The sequence below is a fragment of the Salmo salar genome, chromosome 22 (genome assembly GCF_965601325.2).
Source record: "Salmo salar chromosome 22, fSalSal1, whole genome shotgun sequence".
NCBI classification, from domain to species: Eukaryota; Metazoa; Chordata; class Actinopteri; order Salmoniformes; family Salmonidae; genus Salmo; species Salmo salar.
This window is the reverse complement of record NC_138312.1, coordinates 64475143-64495549: the sequence shown is the minus strand read 5'-3', so window position 1 is coordinate 64495549 and position 20407 is coordinate 64475143. Positions and strand designations below refer to the sequence as shown.

Sequence of the window (20407 nt, the reverse complement as noted above, 5' to 3'; positions counted from 1 at the left end):
TGGTCCAGGTGTTTCTGTTGGCAGGTGTATGTCTGGTCCAGGTGTTTCTGTTGGCAGGTGTATGTCTGGTCCAGGTGTTTCTGTTGATGCAGCTGTGTGTCTGGTCCAGGTGTTTCTGTTGGCAGCTGTATGTCTGGTTCAGGTGTTTCTGTTGAGGCAGCTGTATGTCAGGTCCAGGTGTTTCTGTTGAGGCAGCTGTATGTCTGGTCCAGGTGTTTCTGTTGAGGCAGCTGTATGTCTGGTCCAGGTGTTTCTGTTGAGGAGCTGTATGTCAGGTCCAGGTGTTTCTGTTGGCAGCTGTATGTCTGGTCCAGGTGTTTCTGTTGGCAGCTCTATGTCTGGTCCAGATGTTTCTGTTGAGGCAGCTGTATGTCTGATCCAGGTGTTTCTGTTGAGGCAGCAGTATGTCTGGTCCAGGTTTTTCTGTTGAGGCAGCTGTATGTTTGGTCCAGGTGTTTCTGTTGAGGCAGCTGTATGTTTGGTCCAGGTGTTTCTGTTGAGGCAGCTGTGTGTCTGGTCCAGGTGTTTCTGTTGAGGCAGCTGTATGTCTGGTCCAGGTTTTTCTGTTGAGGCAGCTGTATGTTTGGTCCAGGTGTTTCTGTTGGCAGCTGTATGTCTGGTCCAGGTTTTTTCTGTTGTCAGCTGTATGTCTGGTCCAGGTTTTTCTGTTGAGGCAGCTGTATGTCTGGTCCAGGTTTTTCTGTTGAGGCAGCTGTATGTCTAGTCCAGGTTTTTTCTGTTGTCAGCTGTATGTCTGGTCCAGGTGTTTCTGTCAGCAGCTGTATGTCTGGTCCAGGTGTTACTGTTGGCAGCTGTATGTCTGGTCCAGGTGTTTCTGTTGGCAGCTGTATGTCTGGTCCAGGTGTTTCTGTTGGCAGCTGTATGTCTGGTCCAGGTGTTTCTGTTGGCAGCTGTATGTCTGGTCCAGGTGTTTCTGTTGAGGAGCTGAATGTCAGGTCCAGGTGTTTCTGTAGGCAGCTGTATGTCTGGTCGAGGTGTTTCTGTTGGCAGCTCTATGTCTGGTCCAGGTGTTTCTGTTGAGGCAGCTGTATGTCTGGTCCAGGTGTTTCTGTTGAGGCAGCTGTATGTCTGGTCCAGGTGTTTCTGTTGAGGCAGCTGTATGTCTGATCCAGGTGTTTCTGTTGAGGCAGCTGTATGTCTGGTCCAGGTTTTTCTGTTGAGGCAGCTGTATGTCTGGTCCAGGTGTTTCTGTTGATGCAGCTGTGTGTCTGGTCCAGGTTTTTCTGTTGGCAGCTGTATGTCTGGTCCATGTGTTTCTGTTGGCAGCTGTGTGTCTGGTTCAGGTGTTTCTGTTGAGGCAGCTGTATGTCAGGTCCAGGTGTTTCTGTTGAGGCAGCTGTATGTCTGGTCCAGGTGTTTCTGTTGAGGCAGCTGTATGTCTGGTCCAGGTGTTTCTGTTGAGGAGCTGTATGTCAGATCCAGGTGTTTCTGTAGGCAGCTGTATGTCTGGTCCAGGTGTTTCTGTTGGCAGCTCTATGTCTGGTCCAGATGTTTCTGTTGAGGCAGCTGTATGTCTGGTCCAGGTGTTTCTGTTGAGGCAGCTGTATGTCTGATCTAGGTGTTTCTGTTGAGGCAGCTGTATGTCTGGTCCAGGTTTTTCTGTTGAGGCAGCTGTATGTCTGGTCCAGGTGTTTTTGTTGGCAGCTGTATGTCTGGTCCAGGTTTTTTCTGTTGTCAGCTGTGTGTCTGGTCCAGGTGTTTCTGTTGGCAGCTGTATGTCTGGTCCAGGTTTTTCTGTTGAGGCAGCTGTATGTCTGGTCCAGGTTTTTTCTGATGTCATCTGTATGTCTGGTCCAGGTGTTTCTGTCAGCAGCTGTATGTCTGGTCCAGGTGTTACTGTTGGCAGCTGTATGTCTGGTCCAGGTGTTTCTGTTGGCAGCTGTATGTCTGGTCCAGGTGTTTCTGTTGGCAGCTGTATGTCTGGTCCAGGTGTTTCTGTTGGCAGCTGTATGTCTGGTCCAGGTGTTTCTGTTGAGGAGCTGTATGTCAGGTCCAGGTGTTTCTGTAGGCAGCTGTATGTCTGGTCGAGGTGTTTCTGTTGGCAGCTCTATGTCTGGTCCAGGTGTTTCTGTTGAGGCAGCTGTATGTCTGGTCCAGGTGTTTCTGTTGAGGCAGCTGTATGTCTGATCCAGGTGTTTCTGTTGAGGCAGCTGTATGTCTGGTCCAGGTTTTTCTGTTGAGGCAGCTGTATGTCTGGTCCAGGTGTTTCTGTTGATGCAGCTGTGTGTCTGGTCCAGGTTTTTCTGTTGGCAGCTGTATGTCTGGTCCATGTGTTTCTGTTGGCAGCTGTGTGTCTGGTCCAGGTGTTTCTGTTGAGGCAGCTGTATGTCTGGTCCAGGTTTTTTCTGTTGTCAGCTGTGTGTCTGGTCCAGGTGTTTCTGTTGGCAGCTGTATGTCTGGTCCAGGTGTTTCTGTTGAGGCAGCTGAATGTCTGGTCCAGGTTTTTTCTATTGTCAGCTGTATGTCTGGTCCAGGTGTTTCTGTTGGCAGCTGTATGTCTGGTCCAGGTGTTTCTGTTGGCAGCTGTATGTCTGGTCCAGGTGTTTCTGTAGGCAGCTGTATGTCTGGTCGAGGTGTTTCTGTTGGCAGCTCTATGTCTGGTCCAGATGTTTCTGTTGAGGCAGCTGTATGTCTGGTCCAGGTGTTTCTGTTGAGGCAGCTGTATGTCTGATCCAGGTGTTTCTGTTGAGGCAGCTGTATGTCTGGTCCAGGTTTTTCTGTTGAGGCAGCTGTATGTCTGGTCCAGGTGTTTTTGTTGGCAGCTGTATGTCTGGTCCAGGTTTTTTCTGTTGTCAGCTGTGTGTCTGGTCCAGGTGTTTCTGTTGGCAGCTGTATGTCTGGTCCAGGTTTTTCTGTTGAGGCAGCTGTATGTCTGGTCCAGGTATTTTCTGATGTCAGCTGTATGTCTGGTCCAGGTGTTTCTGTCAGCAGCTGTATGTCTGGTCCAGGTGTTACTGTTGGCAGCTGTATGTCTGGTCCAGGTGTTTCTGTTGGCAGCTGTATGTCTGGTCCAGGTGTTTCTGTTGGCAGCTGTATGTCTGGTCCAGGTGTTTCTGTTGGCAGCTGTATGTCTGGTCCAGGTGTTTCTGTTGAGGAGCTGTATGTCAGGTCCAGGTGTTTCTGTAGGCAGCTGTATGTCTGGTCCAGGTGTTTCTGTTGGCAGCTCTATGTCTGGTCCAGGTGTTTCTGTTGAGGCAGCTGTATGTCTGGTCCAGGTGTTTCTGTTGAGGCAGCTGTATGTCTGATCCAGGTGTTTCTGTTGGCAGCTGTGTGTCTGGTCCAGGTGTTTCTGTTGGCAGCTGTGTGTCTGGTCCAGGTGTTTCTGTTGAGGCAGCTGTATGTCTGGTCCAGGTTTTTTCTGTTGTCAGCTGTGTGTCTGGTCCAGGTGTTTCTGTTGGCAGCTGTATGTCTGGTCCAGGTGTTTCTGTTGAGGCAGCTGAATGTCTGGTCCAGGTTTTTTCTATTGTCAGCTGTATGTCTGGTCCAGGTGTTTCTGTTGGCAGCTGTATGTCTGGTCCAGGTGTTTCTGTTGGCAGCTGTATGTCTGGTCCAGGTGTTTCTGTTGGCAGCTGTATGTCTGGTTCAGGTGTTTCTGTTGAGGCAGCTGTATGTCAGGTCCAGGTGTTTCTGTTGAGGCAGCTGTATGTCTGGTCCAGGTGTTTCTGTTGAGGCAGCTGTATGTCTGGTCCAGGTGTTTCTGTTGAGGAGCTGTATGTCAGGTCCAGGTGTTTCTGTAGGCAGCTGTATGTCTGGTCCAGGTGTTTCTGTTGGCAGCTCTATGTCTGGTCCAGATATTTCTGTTGAGGCAGCTGTATGTCTGGTCCAGGTGTTTCTGTTGAGGCAGCTGTATGTCTGATCCAGGTGTTTCTGTTGAGGCAGCTGTATGTCTGGTCCAGGTTTTTCTGTTGAGGCAGCTGTATGTCTGGTCCAGGTGTTTTTGTTGGCAGCTGTATGTCTGGTCCAGGTTTTTTCTGTTGTCAGCTGTGTGTCTGGTCCAGGTGTTTCTGTTGGCAGCTGTATGTCTGGTCCAGGTTTTTCTGTTGAGGCAGCTGTATGTCTGGTCCAGGTTTTTTCTGATGTCAGCTGTATGTCTGGTCCAGGTGTTTCTGTCAGCAGCTGTATGTCTGGTCCAGGTGTTACTGTTGGCAGCTGTATGTCTGGTCCAGGTGTTTCTGTTGGCAGCTGTATGTCTGGTCCAGGTGTTTCTGTTGGCAGCTGTATGTCTGGTCCAGGTGTTTCTGTTGGCAGCTGTATGTCTGGTCCAGGTGTTTCTGTTGAGGAGCTGTATGTCAGGTCCAGGTGTTTCTGTAGGCAGCTGTATGTCTGGTCCAGGTGTTTCTGTTGGCAGCTCTATGTCTGGTCCAGGTGTTTCTGTTGAGGCAGCTGTATGTCTGGTCCAGGTGTTTCTGTTGAGGCAGCTGTATGTCTGATCCAGGTGTTTCTGTTGAGGCAGCTGTATGTCTGGTCCAGGTATTTCTGTTGAGGCAGCTGTATGTCTGGTCCAGGTGTTTCTGTTGATGCAGCTGTGTGTCTGGTCCAGGTTTTTCTGTTGGCAGCTGTATGTCTGGTCCATGTGTTTCTGTTGGCAGCTGTGTGTCTGGTCCAGGTGTTTCTGTTGAGGCAGCTGTATGTCTGTTCCAGGTTTTTTCTGTTGTCAGCTGTGTGTCTGGTCCAGGTGTTTCTGTTGGCAGCTGTATGTCTGGTCCAGGTGTTTCTGTTGAGGCAGCTGAATGTCTGGTCCAGGTTTTTTCTATTGTCAGCTGTATGTCTGGTCCAGGTGTTTCTGTTGGCAGCTGTATGTCTGGTCCAGGTGTTTCTGTTGGCAGCTGTATGTCTGGTCCAGGTGTTTCTGTTGGCAGCTGTATGTCTGGTCCAGGTGTTTCTGTTGGCAGCTGTGTGTCTGGTCCAGGTGTTTCTGCTGATGCAGCTGTGTGTCTGGTCCAGGTGTTTCTGTTGACAGCTGTATGTCTGGTCCAGGTGTTTCTGTTGGCAGCTGTATGTCTGGTCCAGGTGTTTCTGTTGGCAGCTGTATGTCTGGTCCAGGTGTTTCTGTAGGCAGCTGTATGTCTGGTCCAGGTGTTTCTGTAGGCAGCTGTATGTCTGGTCCAGGTGTTTCTGTTGGCAGCTGTGTGTCTGGTCCATGTGTTTCTGTTGGCAGCTGTGTGTCTGGTCCAGGTGTTTCTGTTGGCAGCTGTATGTCTGGTCCAGGTGTTTCTGTTGGCAGCTGTATGTCTGGTCCAGGTGTTTCTGTTGGCAGCTGTATGTCTGGTCCAGGTGTTTCTGTTGAGGCAGCTGAATGTCTGGTCCAGGTTTTTTCTATTGTCAGCTGTATGTCTGGTCCAGGTGTTTCTGTTGGCAGCTGTATGTCTGGTCCAGGTGTTTCTGTTGGCAGCTGTATGTCTGGTCCAGGTGTTTCTGTTGGCAGCTGTATGTCTGGTTCAGGTGTTTCTGTTGAGGCAGCTGTATGTCAGGTCCAGGTGTTTCTGTTGAGGCAGCTGTATGTCTGGTCCAGGTGTTTCTGTTGAGGCAGCTGTATGTCTGGTCCAGGTGTTTCTGTTGAGGAGCTGTATGTCAGGTCCAGGTGTTTCTGTAGGCAGCTGTATGTCTGGTCCAGGTGTTTCTGTTGGCAGCTCTATGTCTGGTCCAGATATTTCTGTTGAGGCAGCTGTATGTCTGGTCCAGGTGTTTCTGTTGAGGCAGCTGTATGTCTGATCCAGGTGTTTCTGTTGAGGCAGCTGTATGTCTGGTCCAGGTTTTTCTGTTGAGGCAGCTGTATGTCTGGTCCAGGTGTTTTTGTTGGCAGCTGTATGTCTGGTCCAGGTTTTTTCTGTTGTCAGCTGTGTGTCTGGTCCAGGTGTTTCTGTTGGCAGCTGTATGTCTGGTCCAGGTTTTTCTGTTGAGGCAGCTGTATGTCTGGTCCAGGTTTTTTCTGATGTCAGCTGTATGTCTGGTCCAGGTGTTTCTGTCAGCAGCTGTATGTCTGGTCCAGGTGTTACTGTTGGCAGCTGTATGTCTGGTCCAGGTGTTTCTGTTGGCAGCTGTATGTCTGGTCCAGGTGTTTCTGTTGGCAGCTGTATGTCTGGTCCAGGTGTTTCTGTTGGCAGCTGTATGTCTGGTCCAGGTGTTTCTGTTGAGGAGCTGTATGTCAGGTCCAGGTGTTTCTGTAGGCAGCTGTATGTCTGGTCCAGGTGTTTCTGTTGGCAGCTCTATGTCTGGTCCAGGTGTTTCTGTTGAGGCAGCTGTATGTCTGGTCCAGGTGTTTCTGTTGAGGCAGCTGTATGTCTGATCCAGGTGTTTCTGTTGAGGCAGCTGTATGTCTGGTCCAGGTATTTCTGTTGAGGCAGCTGTATGTCTGGTCCAGGTGTTTCTGTTGATGCAGCTGTGTGTCTGGTCCAGGTTTTTCTGTTGGCAGCTGTATGTCTGGTCCATGTGTTTCTGTTGGCAGCTGTGTGTCTGGTCCAGGTGTTTCTGTTGAGGCAGCTGTATGTCTGTTCCAGGTTTTTTCTGTTGTCAGCTGTGTGTCTGGTCCAGGTGTTTCTGTTGGCAGCTGTATGTCTGGTCCAGGTGTTTCTGTTGAGGCAGCTGAATGTCTGGTCCAGGTTTTTTCTATTGTCAGCTGTATGTCTGGTCCAGGTGTTTCTGTTGGCAGCTGTATGTCTGGTCCAGGTGTTTCTGTTGGCAGCTGTATGTCTGGTCCAGGTGTTTCTGTTGGCAGCTGTATGTCTGGTCCAGGTGTTTCTGTAGGCAGCTGTGTGTCTGGTCCAGGTGTTTCTGCTGATGCAGCTGTGTGTCTGGTCCAGGTGTTTCTGTTGGCAGCTGTATGTCTGGTCCAGGTGTTTCTGTTGGCAGCTGTATGTCTGGTCCAGGTGTTTCTGTTGGCAGCTGTATGTCTGGTCCAGGTGTTTCTGTAGGCAGCTGTATGTCTGGTCCAGGTGTTTCTGTAGGCAGCTGTATGTCTGGTCCAGGTGTTTCTGTTGGCAGCTGTGTGTCTGGTCCATGTGTTTCTGTTGGCAGCTGTGTGTCTGGTCCAGGTGTTTCTGTTGGCAGCTGTATGTCTGGTCCAGGTGTTTCTGTTGGCAGCTGTATGTCTGGTCCAGGTGTTTCTGTTGGCAGCTGTATGTCTGGTCCAGGTGTTTCTGTTGGCGGCTGTATGTCTGGTCCAGGTGTTTCTGTTGGCAGCTGTATGTCTGGTCCAGGTGTTTCTGTAGGCAGCTGTGTGTCTGGTCCAGGTGTTTCTGTTGGCAGCTGTATGTCTGGTCCAGGTTTTTTCTGTTGTCAGCTGTGTGTCTGGTCCAGGTGTTTCTGTTGGCAGCTGTATGTCTGGTCCAGGTGTTTCTGTTGAGGCAGCTGTATGTCTGGTCTGGTTTTTTCTGTTGTCAGCTGTATGTCTGGTCCAGGTGTTTCTGTAGGCAGCTGTATGTCTGGTCCAGGGGTTTCTGTTGGCAGCTGTATGTCTGGTCCAGGTGTTTCTGTTGGCAGCTGTGTGTCTGGTCCAGGTGTTTCTGTTGGCAGCTGTGTGTCTGGTCCAGGTGTTTCTGTTGGCAGCTGTATGTCTGGTCCAGGTGTTTCTGTTGGCAGCTGTATGTCTGGTCCAGGTGTTTCTGTTGGCGGCTGTATGTCTGGTCCAGGTGTTTCTGTTGGCGGCTGTATGTCTGGTCCAGGTGTTTCTGTTGGCAGCTGTATGTCTGGTCCAGGTGTTTCTGTAGGCAGCTGTGTGTCTGGTCCAGGTGTTTCTGCTGATGCAGCTGTGTGTCTGGTCCAGGTGTTTCTGTTGGCAGCTGTATGTCTGGTCCAGGTGTTTCTGTTGGCAGCTGTATGTCTGGTCCAGGTGTTTCTGTTGGCAGCTGTATGTCTGGTCCAGGTGTTTCTGTAGGCAGCTGTATGTCTGGTCCAGGTGTTTCTGTAGGCAGCTGTATGTCTGGTCCAGGTGTTTCTGTTGGCAGCTGTGTGTCTGGTCCAGGTGTTTCTGTTGGCAGCTGTTTGTCTGGTCCAGGTGTTTCTGTTGGCAGCTGTATGTCTGGTCCAGGTGTTTCTGTTGGCAGCTGTATGTCTGGTCCAGGTGTTTCTGTTGGCAGCTGTATGTCTGGTCCAGGTGTTTCTGTTGATGCAGCTCTGTGTCTGGTCCAGGTGTTTCTGTTGGCAGCTGTATGTCTGGTCCAGGTGTTTCTGTTGAGGCAGCTGTATGTCAGGTCCAGGTGTTTCTGTTGAGGCAGCTGTTTGTCTGGTCCAGGTGTTTCTGTTGAGGCAGCTGTATGTCTGGTCCAGGTGTTTCTGTTGAGGAGCTGTATGTCAGGTCCAGGTGTTTCTGTTGAGGCAGCTGTATGTCTGGTCCAGGTGTTTCTGTTGAGGCAGCTGCATGTCTGATCCAGGTGTTTCTGTTGAGGCAGCTGTTTGTCTGGTCCAGGTTTTTCTGTTGAGGCAGCTGTATGTCTGGTCCAGGTGTTTCTGTTGATGCAGCTGTGTGTCTGGTCCAGGTGTTTCTGTTGGCAGCTGTATGTCTGGTCCATGTGTTTCTGTTGGCAGCTGTGTGTCTGGTCCAGGTGTTTCTGTTGGCAGCTGTATGTCTGGTCCAGGTTTTTTCTGTTGTCAGCTGTGTGTCTGGTCCAGGTGTTTCTGTTGGCAGCTGTATGTCTGGTCCAGGTGTTTCTGTTGGCAGCTGTATGTCTGGTCCAGGTGTTTCTGTTGGCAGCTGTATGTCTGGTCCAGGTGTTTCTGCTGATGCAGCTGTGTGTCAGGTCCAGGTGTTTCTGTTGGCAGCTGTATGTCTGGTCCAGGTGTTTCTGTTGGCAGTTGTATGTCTGGTCCACGTTTTTCTGTAGGCAGCTCTATGGCTGGTCCAGGTGTTTCTGTAGGCAGCTGTATGTCTGGTCCAGGTGTTTCTGTTGGCAGCTGTGTGTCTGGTCCAGGTGTTTCTGTTGGCAGCTGTATGTCTGGTCCAGGTGTTTCTGTTGGCAGCTGTATGTCTGGTCCAGGTGTTTCTGTTGAGGCAGCTGTATGTCTGGTCCAGGTTTTTTCTGTTGTCAGCTGTATGTCTGGTCCAGGTGTTTCTGTTGGCAGCTGTATGTCTGGTCCAGGTGTTTCTGTTGGTAGCTGTATGTCTGGTCCAGGTGTTTCTGTTGGCAGCTGTATGTCTGGTCCAGGTGTTTCTGCTGATGCAGCTGTGTGTCTGGTCCAGGTGTTTCTGTTGGCAGCTGTATGTCTGGTCCAGGTGTTTCTGTTGGCAGCTGTATGTCTGGTCCAGGTGTTTCTGTTGAGGCAGCTGTATGTCTGGTCCAGGTGTTTCTGTTGGCAGCTGTATGTCTGGTCCAGGTGTTTCTGTTGGCAGCTGTATGTCTGGTCCAGGTGTTTCTGTTGGCAGCTGTATGTCTGGTCCAGGTTTTTTCTGTTGTCAGCTGTGTGTCTGGTCCAGGTGTTTCTGTTGGCAGCTGTATGTCTGGTCCAGGTGTTTCTGTTGAGGCAGCTGTATGTCTGGTCCAGGTTTTTTCTGTTATCAGCTGTATGTCTGGTCCAGGTGTTTCTGTTGGCAGCTGTATGTCTGGTCCAGGTGTTTCTGTTGGCAGCTGTATGTTTGGTCCAGGTGTTTCTGTTGGCAGCTGTATGTCTGGTCCAGGTTTTTTCTGTTGTCAGCTGTGTGTCTGGTCCAGGTGTTTCTGTTGGCAGCTGTATGTCTGGTCCAGGTGTTTCTGTTGAGGCAGCTGTATGTCTGGTCTGGTTTTTTCTGTTGTCAGCTGTATGTCTGGTCCAGGTGTTTCTGTAGGCAGCTGTATGTCTGGTCCAGGGGTTTCTGTTGGCAGCTGTATGTCTGGTCCAGGTGTTTCTGTTGGCAGCTGTGTGTCTGGTCCAGGTGTTTCTGTTGGCAGCTGTGTGTCTGGTCCAGGTGTTTCTGTTGGCAGCTGTATGTCTGGTCCAGGTGTTTCTGTTGGCAGCTGTATGTCTGGTCCAGGTGTTTCTGTTGGCGGCTGTATGTCTGGTCCAGGTGTTTCTGTTGGCGGCTGTATGTCTGGTCCAGGTGTTTCTGTTGGCAGCTGTATGTCTGGTCCAGGTGTTTCTGTAGGCAGCTGTGTGTCTGGTCCAGGTGTTTCTGCTGATGCAGCTGTGTGTCTGGTCCAGGTGTTTCTGTTGGCAGCTGTATGTCTGGTCCAGGTGTTTCTGTTGGCAGCTGTATGTCTGGTCCAGGTGTTTCTGTTGGCAGCTGTATGTCTGGTCCAGGTGTTTCTGTAGGCAGCTGTATGTCTGGTCCAGGTGTTTCTGTAGGCAGCTGTATGTCTGGTCCAGGTGTTTCTGTTGGCAGCTGTGTGTCTGGTCCAGGTGTTTCTGTTGGCAGCTGTTTGACTGGTCCAGGTGTTTCTGTTGGCAGCTGTATGTCTGGTCCAGGTGTTTCTGTTGGCAGCTGTATGTCTGGTCCAGGTGTTTCTGTTGGCAGCTGTATGTCTGGTCCAGGTGTTTCTGTTGATGCAGCTCTGTGTCTGGTCCAGGTGTTTCTGTTGGCAGCTGTATGTCTGGTCCAGGTGTTTCTGTTGAGGCAGCTGTATGTCAGGTCCAGGTGTTTCTGTTGAGGCAGCTGTTTGTCTGGTCCAGGTGTTTCTGTTGAGGCAGCTGTATGTCTGGTCCAGGTGTTTCTGTTGAGGAGCTGTATGTCAGGTCCAGGTGTTTCTGTTGAGGCAGCTGTATGTCTGGTCCAGGTGTTTCTGTTGAGGCAGCTGCATGTCTGATCCAGGTGTTTCTGTTGAGGCAGCTGTTTGTCTGGTCCAGGTTTTTCTGTTGAGGCAGCTGTATGTCTGGTCCAGGTGTATCTGTTGATGCAGCTGTGTGTCTGGTCCAGGTGTTTCTGTTGGCAGCTGTATGTCTGGTCCATGTGTTTCTGTTGGCAGCTGTGTGTCTGGTCCAGGTGTTTCTGTTGGCAGCTGTATGTCTGGTCCAGGTTTTTTCTGTTGTCAGCTGTGTGTCTGGTCCAGGTGTTTCTGTTGGCAGCTGTATGTCTGGTCCAGGTGTTTCTGTTGGCAGCTGTATGTCTGGTCCAGGTGTTTCTGTTGGCAGCTGTATGTCTGGTCCAGGTGTTTCTGCTGATGCAGCTGTGTGTCAGGTCCAGGTGTTTCTGTTGGCAGCTGTATGTCTGGTCCAGGTGTTTCTGTTGGCAGTTGTATGTCTGGTCCACGTTTTTCTGTAGGCAGCTCTATGGCTGGTCCAGGTGTTTCTGTAGGCAGCTGTATGTCTGGTCCAGGTGTTTCTGTTGGCAGCTGTGTGTCTGGTCCAGGTGTTTCTGTTGGCAGCTGTGTGTCTGGTCCAGGTGTTTCTTTTGGCAGCTGTATGTCTGGTCCAGGTGTTTCTGTTGGCAGCTGTATGTCTGGTCCAGGTGTTTCTGTTGAGGCAGCTGTATGTCTGGTCCAGGTTTTTTCTGTTGTCAGCTGTATGTCTGGTCCAGGTGTTTCTGTTGGCAGCTGTATGTCTGGTCCAGGTGTTTCTGTTGGTAGCTGTATGTCTGGTCCAGGTGTTTCTGTTGGCAGCTGTATGTCTGGTCCAGGTGTTTCTGCTGATGCAGCTGTGTGTCTGGTCCAGGTGTTTCTGTTGGCAGCTGTATGTCTGGTCCAGGTGTTTCTGTTGGCAGCTGTATGTCTGGTCCAGGTGTTTCTGTTGAGGCAGCTGTATGTCTGGTCCAGGTGTTTCTGTTGGCAGCTGTATGTCTGGTCCAGGTGTTTCTGTTGGCAGCTGTATGTCTGGTCCAGGTGTTTCTGTTGGCAGCTGTATGTCTGGTCCAGGTTTTTTCTGTTGTCAGCTGTGTGTCTGGTCCAGGTGTTTCTGTTGGCAGCTGTATGTCTGGTCCAGGTGTTTCTGTTGAGGCAGCTGTATGTCTGGTCCAGGTTTTTTCTGTTATCAGCTGTATGTCTGGTCCAGGTGTTTCTGTTGGCAGCTGTATGTCTGGTCCAGGTGTTTCTGTTGGCAGCTGTATGTTTGGTCCAGGTGTTTCTGTTGGCAGCTGTATGTCTGGTCCAGGTGTTTCTGCTGATGCAGCTGTGTGTCTGGTCCAGGTGTTTCTGTTGAGGCAGCTGTATGTCTGGTCCAGGTGTTTCTGTTGGCAGCTGTATGTCTGGTCCAGGTGTTTCTGTTGGCAGCTGTATGTCTGGTCCAGGTGTTTCTGTTGAGGCAGCTGTATGTCTGGTCCAGGTGTTTCTGTTGGCAGCTGTATGTCTGGTCCAGGTGTTTCTGTTGTCAGCTGTATGTCTGGTCCAGGTGTTTCTGTTGTCAGCTGTATGTCTGGTCCAGGTGTTTCTGTTGTCAGCTGTATGTCTGGTCCAGGTGTTTCTGTTAGCAGCTGTATGTCTGGTCCAGGTGTTTCTGTTGGCAGCTGTATGTCTGGTCCAGGTGTTTCTGTTGGCAGCTGTATGTCTGGTCCATATGTTTCTGTTGGCAGCTGTATGTCTGGTCCAGGTGTTTCTGTTGGCAGCTGTATGTCTGGTCCAGGTGTTTCTGTTGGCAGCTGTATGTCTGGTCCAGGTGTTTCTGTTGGCAGCTGTGTGTCTGGTCCAGGTGTTTCTGTTGAGGCAGCTGTATGTCTGGTCCAGGTGTTTCTGTAGGCAGCTGTATGTCTGGTCCAGGTGTTTCTGTTGGCAGCTGTATGTCGAGTCCAGGTGTTTCTGTTGGCAGCTGTGTGTCTGGCCCAGGTGTTTCTGTTGAGGCAGCTGTATGTCTGGTCCAGGTGTTTCTGTAGGCAGCTGTATGTCTGGTCCAGGTGTTTCTGTTGGCAGCTGTATGTCGAGTCCAGGTGTTTCTGTTGGCAGCTGTGTGTCTGGTCCAGGTGTTTCTGTTGGCAGCTGTGTCTGCTCTCTGTCTGCTCTATGTCCTCTCTGTCTGCTCTATGGTAGAGCATGGTGTTCGCAACGCCAGGGTTGTGGGTTCGATTCCCACGGGGGACCAGTACGAACATTTTTTTTAATCAAATGTATGCATTCACTACTGTAAGTCGCTCTGGATAAGAGCGTCTGCTAAAATGACTAAAATGTAAATGTCTGCTCTCTGTCTGCTCTCTGTCTGCTCTCTGTCTGCTCTCTGTCTGCTCTCTGTCTGCTGTATTTGTCTATGTGATGTGTAATGCATTTCTTTCTTTCTAATGATGTGGTTGAGATGTAGTGTGTGTGCGTGCGTGCGTGCGTATGCGTGCGTGTGTGCGCACTATATATCATGTGTAATATGTGTGTTATTGCCTCTGTATCTCTAGCTGGTCCTGGTCCATCTTCTCTCAATGTGGTGGAGAGCTGCTGTGAGGTGGGCCAGAGATGGGCATCAGAGAACCAACACTGTAACAACATGCCTTTGTTGAAGGACGATAAACATTCTGTCTGCAGGTGAGTCTGCACCAGGACCTAGTGTAAAATGGTGTTAGTCTCCACCAGGACCTAGTGTAATATGGTGTTAGTCTGCACCACCAGGACCTAGTGTAATATGGTGTTAGTCTGCACCACCAGGACCTAGTGTAATATGGTGTTAGTCTCCACCAGGACCTAGTGTAATATGGTGTTAGTCTGCACCACCAGGACCTAGTGTAATATGGTGTTAGTCTCCACCACCAGGACCTAGTGTAATATGGTGTTAGTCTGCACCACCAGGACCTAGTGTAATATGGTGTTAGTCTCCACCAGGACCTAGTGTAATATGGTGTTAGTCTGCACCACCAGGACCTAGTGTAATATGGTGTTAGTCTCCACCAGGACCTAGTGTAATATGGTGTTAGTCTGCACCACTAGGACCTAGTGTAATATGGTGTTAGTCTCCACCAGGACCTAATGTAATATGGTGTTAGTCTGCACCACCAGGACCTAGTGTAATATGGTGTTAGTCTCCACCAGGACCTAGTGTAATATGGTGTTAGTCTGCACCACCAGGACCTAGTGTAATATGGTGTTAGTCTCCACCAGGACCTAGTGTAATATGGTGTTAGTCTGCACCACTAGGACCTAGTGTAATATGGTGTTAGACTCCACCAGGACCTAGTGTAATATGGTGTTAGTCTGCACCACCAGGACCTAGTGTAATATGGTGTTAGTCTCGACCACCAGGACCTAGTGTAATATGGTGTTAGTTTCCACCACCGGTACCTAGTGTAATATGGTGTTAGTCTACACCACCAGGACCTAGTGTAATATGGTGTTAGTCTGCACCACCAGGACCTAGTGTAATATGGTGTTAGTCTACACCACCAGGACCTAGTGTAATATTGTGTTAGTCTGCACCACCAGGACCTAGTGTAATATGGTGTTAGTCTGCACCACCAGGACCTAGTGTAATATGGTGTTAGTCTCCACCAGGACCTAGTGTAATATGGTGTTAGTCTGCACCACCAGGACCTAGTGTAATATGGTGTTAGTCTACACCACCAGGACCTAGTGTAATATGGTGTTAGTCTGCACCACCAGGACCTAGTGTAATATGGTGTTAGTCTGCACCACCAGGACCTAGTGTAATATGGTGTTTGTCTGCACCGGGTCTTCTACCTGTTGGGTTGAGTACCATATGGAAATCTTCTCCGACCTTTTGGGTTTAGTATGGTGCTTCACTCTCTCCTTTCTACCTTTCTTTTCTCTGTATCTGCTTCTAAAGACAGTTTCTATCTACATTTCAAGCTTCCACCTCTAACCCTGGGAAACTCTTTTCCACCATCTCCTCCCACCGTAATCCTCCATCCCTCCTCCCTCTCTGCGGACGACTTTGTTAACTACTTTGAAAAGACCGTTGACGACATCCACTCCTCATTCACTCAGCCTATTGAGTCTACTGGTCCCACTCGCACAGAATGAGCCTATGCCTTGACCTCTTTCTCCCCTCTCTCTCCAGATGACATCCTGCGACTAGTGATGTCCGTCCGCCCAACAACCTGCCCACTCGACCCCCTCCTCCCTTCTCCAGACCATCTCTGGAGACCTTCTCCCATTCCTCACTTCCCTCATCATCTCATCCCTGACCACCTGCTGCGTCCTTTCTGTCTTCAAAACGGCCAGTCGCTCCCCTCCTCAAGAAAACAATGCTTGACACCTCTGACGTAAAAACTACAGACCTGTATCCTTCCTTGAGCGTGATGTCTATGACCAACTCTCTGACTATCTCTCTCAGAACGATCTTCTTGACCCTATCCAGTCAGGCATCAAGACGGTCAAAGAACTGAGACTGCTCTTCTCCGTGTCACAGAGGCTCTCCACACTGCCAAAGCTGACTCTCTCCTGTGTTCTCATCCTCCTAGATCCATCTCCTGCCTTCGACAACGTGAACCATCAGATCCTCCGCTCCACCCTCTCAGCGCTGGGCGTCTCAGGCTCTATCAGATCCTCCTCTCAGGGCTGGGCGTCTCAGGCTCTATCAGATCCTCCTCTCAGGGCTGGGTGTCTCAGACTCTATCAGATCCTCCTCTCCACCCTCTCAGGACTGGGCATCTCAGGCTCTGCACGCTTTTGGATTGAATCCTACCTGGCATCCGCTTCTACCAGGTGACATGGAGAGGATCTGTGTCTGCACCATATACTCTCACTACTAGTGTCCCCCAGGGCTCGGTCCTAGGCCCTCTCCTCTTCTCCATATACACCAAGTCATATCCTCACATGGTCTCTCCTATCATTGCTATGCGGATGACACTCAACTACTTTTTTCTCCTTCCCCCCCTTCAGCCCGCCTGGTGTTCAACCTTCCCAAATTCTCCCATGTCACCCCGCTCCTCTGCACACTCCACTGGCTTCCAATCGAAGCTCACGTCTACTATAAGACCATGGTAATTGCCATCGTAGCAGCAAGAGGAACTACCCCTCCCTACTTTCAGGCTACGCTCAAACCCTACATCCCAACCCGAGCACTCCGTTCTGCCACCTCTGGTCTCTTGGCCCTCTCTCTCCTACGGGAGAGCAGCTCCCGCTCAGCCCAGTCCATGCTCTTCTCTGTCCTGGTACCCCAATGTTGGAACCAGCTTCCCCCTTGAGGCTAGGACAACAGAATTCCTGCCCATCTTCCGAAATCATCTGAAACCCTACCACTTCAAAAAGTATTTTTAAATGGTCCCACAGCACCCCTCCTCACTCACGACTTTTGTGAAGTAACACTCGCAATTCACTTCCCTCCCCCCCCCTTACTAGCTCTGACTTCGCTGACAGCTACTTTATTGAGGAAAAAAATGTACTTATTATGACTGATATGTGGTTGTCTCACCTAGCTATCTAAGTTGCTATTGATAAGAGCATCTGCTAAGTGACTAAAATGTAAATGTAAAATGTATGATATGGAAGTCTGTAGTATACGGTTGGGTTTAGTATGATATGGAAGTCTGTAGTATACGGTTGGGTTTAGTATGATATGGAAGTCTGTAGTATACGGTTGGGTTTAGTATGATATGGAAGTCTGTAGTATACGGTTGGGTTTAGTATGATATGGAAGTCTGTAGTATACGGTTGGGTTTAGTATGATATGGAAGTCTGTAGTATACGGTTGGGTTTAGTATGATATGGAAGTCTGAAGTTCTTTAATCACTCCATTTAAAGCAGAATGTAATATCTAATTCTACTTTTCCGTTTGGCAATATACGACCTCTCTCTCTCTCTCTCTCTCTCTCTCTCTCTCTCTCTCTCTCTCTCTCTCTCTCTTCCAGTATATCCCAGCAGCAGTGTTGTCAGAACGTTCTAAAGGAGACCAGGTGTATGGCAGGTATCGCTGTTGCTAAAGGAGGAGACAGGTGTGAGGTCGACCAGGAGAGCCGGTGTGCTGCAGACTCTTACCAGGCAAGACACACACACACACTCACAGAGACAGGCAGGCACGCACACTCAATTACCCATTCTCGACTGGTTGTGTGCGTCAGAACCACTGTATCAATGAAGGATAAATTGTCCTAATGGTATTGATAAAGACTCAAAACTATACGCATGTTAAACAGTCTGTTATACAGAAAAATCAAACGGTACGGGACATTCTCTGGATCACAGTGGATCAGGAATTTTTTATAGAAACTGAATGAGAATGTCTTAATCTGCTTCCCATGGCAACCTATTCCACTAGGGCCCTGTAGTGCACTATAAAGAGAATAAGGTGACATTTGGAACTCTGTTCAAACAAGCAGTCGTGTTTTTGGAGGTGATATTTCAGTAGTTGGCACCCTGCCATTTGGCAGTCCTATTCCAGTTTTAGACCCACATGCCAACTCAGGAATTTTGTGGAATTCAGATGGTCGGTGAGTTTATTGGACTAGGTCCAAATCCCAATCTGTGATAATCTAGGAAATGCCAAACGTAATATTGGACCTCCGAGCATCCTTCAGAACCTCAGAATATGGAGATAGGAAGATGTCTTCTGCCTCCGTGTGCATCCCGATGGAGCCTTCCTCTCTACATTGTTCTCTCCTTTACAGTGTTTGACATGTTTAAAGAACGGCTGCCCTAAAAAAAATTATAATAATCCCTTTAAAAATGTCCTATGTGGCATCGATGTATGAGTCAAACTTTTATTCTAGTGTGAAAATTGACTACAAAGTGTAAATAGGATAATTTTGGTCATGAAGTCTGTCTCATCTAAAACGGGGTTTGAAACCTGTGTGTGTGTCACAACAAGTAAATTAAGTTTGGGTTTGGGATTACAATTATGTCAACGATTAATGCTCCCTTTTACCAAGCTCCACGTGCAAATCACCCCTCTGGCCGCTTCCCTTTATTGAATGGGGCTCAGTTTTTTTTATCGCCCTCCAACGCGTTTAAAGGATCACGTCGGTGCGGAATAGGTGTTTGGAGTTGGTTGGTCCCCAGTGGTGGTGAGTATGCTGGTAGCTAGACCGTAGATTGATGGGTATGTATATTTTGATGAGCATTATCACTATCATCTACCTAACTAGCTATCTAGCTACCTATCCTATCCTGAACAAAAAATGTAAACACAACATGCAACAATTTCACCGATTTTACTGAGTTACAGTTCAAATAAGGAAATCAGTCAATTTAAATAAATAAATGAGGCCCTAATCTATGGATTTTCTATGACTGGGCAGGGGTGTGGCCATGGGTGGGCCTGGGAGAGCATAGGTCCACCCACTTTGAAGCCAGGCCCACCCACTGGGGAGCCAGGCCCACCCACTGGGGAGCCAGGTCCAGCCAATCAGGATATGTTTTTCCCTACAAAAAAGGGCTTTATTACAGACAGAAATACTCCTCAGTTTCATCAGCTGTCTGGGTGGCTTGTCTCAGATGATCCCGCAGGTGAAGAAGACAGATGTGGAAGTCCTGTGGTGGTCTGTGGTTGTGAGGCCGGTTGGACGAACTGCCAAATTCTCTAAAACGTCATTGGAGGTGACTTATGGTAAAGAAATTAACATAAAATTCTCTGGCAACAGCTCTGGTGGACATTCCTGAAGTCAGCATGACAATTGCACTGCTCCCTCAAAACATGAGACATCTGTGACATTTTGTTGTGTGTCAAAAACTGCACATTTTAGAGAGGCCTTTTATTGTCCCCAGCACAAGGTGCACCTGTGTAATGCTCATGCTGTTTAATCAGCTCTTTGATATGCCACACCTGTCAGGTGGATGAATTATCTTGGCAAAGGAGAAATGCTCACAAATATGGAGAGAAATAAGGTTTTGTGCGTATGGAACATTTCTGAGATCTTTTATTTCAGCTCATGAAACAGGGGACCAACACTTTACATGTTGCGTTTATATTTTTGTTCTGTAAAATTAGCTAGCTAACTAGCTGGCTAACATTAGTCTACCTCAACACAACTCGGATTTGGCTTGAAAACATACTAACATTTAAAAAAGAAAGCAAATAATTAGTAGGAAAATGTCTGTCGCCAGATTGACTTTAGATGCAGTATAACTTCAGTCAGTGTTTTACTACATCCGGGACCACCATATTTTAGCTAGCTAACATTAGCATTGCTAGCTATTCTTTTGACAAACTTTACTAGTAAAATTAAATGGGAACATTGCCATCTCTTTAAAAGTAAATTTGACGAAGTAATATGACAAAGTTGTTTCCTACTAATTATTTGCCTACTTTAGCAATGTCATCGTATTTCCTTGCCACTGTAAATTAGCGTAATTTAGATTAAAAAGGTCACATTAGCCACCGAGGTGCAACCCATGTCTAGGACTCAAATAAATATCGGATACAGCTATATTACAGCTAACTAACTCATGTCTGACTACAACAGTGTACTAACTAGCAGCAACAAACCCAACCCATCCCAGGACCATAGCAGAACATTTGGTTGTGAAGTGTAACGGCGTCAACGGGCCTGTATATAATCCAATTTGGAGCCAGTCAGTCTACATCTGTAAAGACTTAGTTTCCAAAAGATATGACGTTATTTCTCAAGCTACAGCATGTTTATAATTAAGGGATGACGACAATCGTTGACCTGTTTCTTTTCAAAATGCACAGTTGGGTGCCAGACTGATCGTCATACATTGATGCTGGGACTTACCAGAAGGAGCAAAGGTGGGTATCATAAAATGTCCAGCAACGTGACTGCAATGGTTTAGCAACCTCCAAAAAATTAATTTCATTCACTGCTCAGTTAATATTTTCACAGCTTGTCAGGCAAGAATTCAGAATAAAAGTGTCATGTGACACAAGTACCCTTGTGACACATTTTCTGTTGTTGCCAGAGTCTCAACTCCTATGAAAAGGACATGCAATCGAGGCCTCTGATCGTGACCTGGGTGCCTTGATGACACAGGACGGAATCATAAACCATTACAGGTAATGTGTTTTATATGTGTTGTAGAAAAAAATACCCAGCTTGATAAACTAGTAGGCTAATTCCCCAGCCAAGTACCAGTCAAAGGTTTGGACTTTCTTTATTTTTTTTACTATTTTCTACATTGTAGAATAATAGTGAAGACAACAAAACTATGAAATAACACATATGGAATCATGTAGTAACCAAAAAAGTGTTAAACAAATCTAAATATATTTTATATTTTGAGATTCTTCAAAGATGACAGCTTTGCGCACGCTTGGCATTCCCTCAACCAGCTTCTTGAAGGTAGTCACTTGGAATGCTTTTATAACAGTCTTGAAGGTGTTTCCACATATGCTGAGCACTTGTTGGCTGCTTTTTCTTCACTCTGCAGTCCAATTCATCCCAAAACATCTCACTTGGGTTGAGGTCAGGTGATTATGGAGGCCAGGTCATCTGATGCAGCACTCCATCACTCTCCTTCTTGGTAAAATAGCCCTTACACAGCCTGGAGGTGTGTTGGGTCAAAACAAATCAAACTTTATTCGTAACATGCGCCAAATACAAGTGTAGACCTTACCGTGAAACGCTTACAGTACTTACAAGCCCTTAACCAACAGTGCAGTTCAAGAAGAGTCATTGTCCTGTTGAAAAACAAATGATAGTCCCACTAAGCGCAAACCAGAT

The 20407-nt window shown here is 48.3% G+C and overlaps 1 protein-coding gene across 1 annotated transcript in view; it reads left to right on the top strand.

Annotated features, from left to right (window-relative positions):
- Window positions 1-20407, top strand: part of fbln2 (fibulin 2) — a 121111-nt gene that overhangs the window by 41758 nt on the left and 58946 nt on the right. The window contains exons 4-5 of the mRNA XM_082967767.1: window positions 13235-13361; window positions 16640-16769. Of these exons, the coding sequence (XP_082823893.1) occupies window positions 13235-13361; window positions 16640-16769 (257 nt within the window). The remainder of the gene's footprint in view (window positions 1-13234; window positions 13362-16639; window positions 16770-20407) is intronic.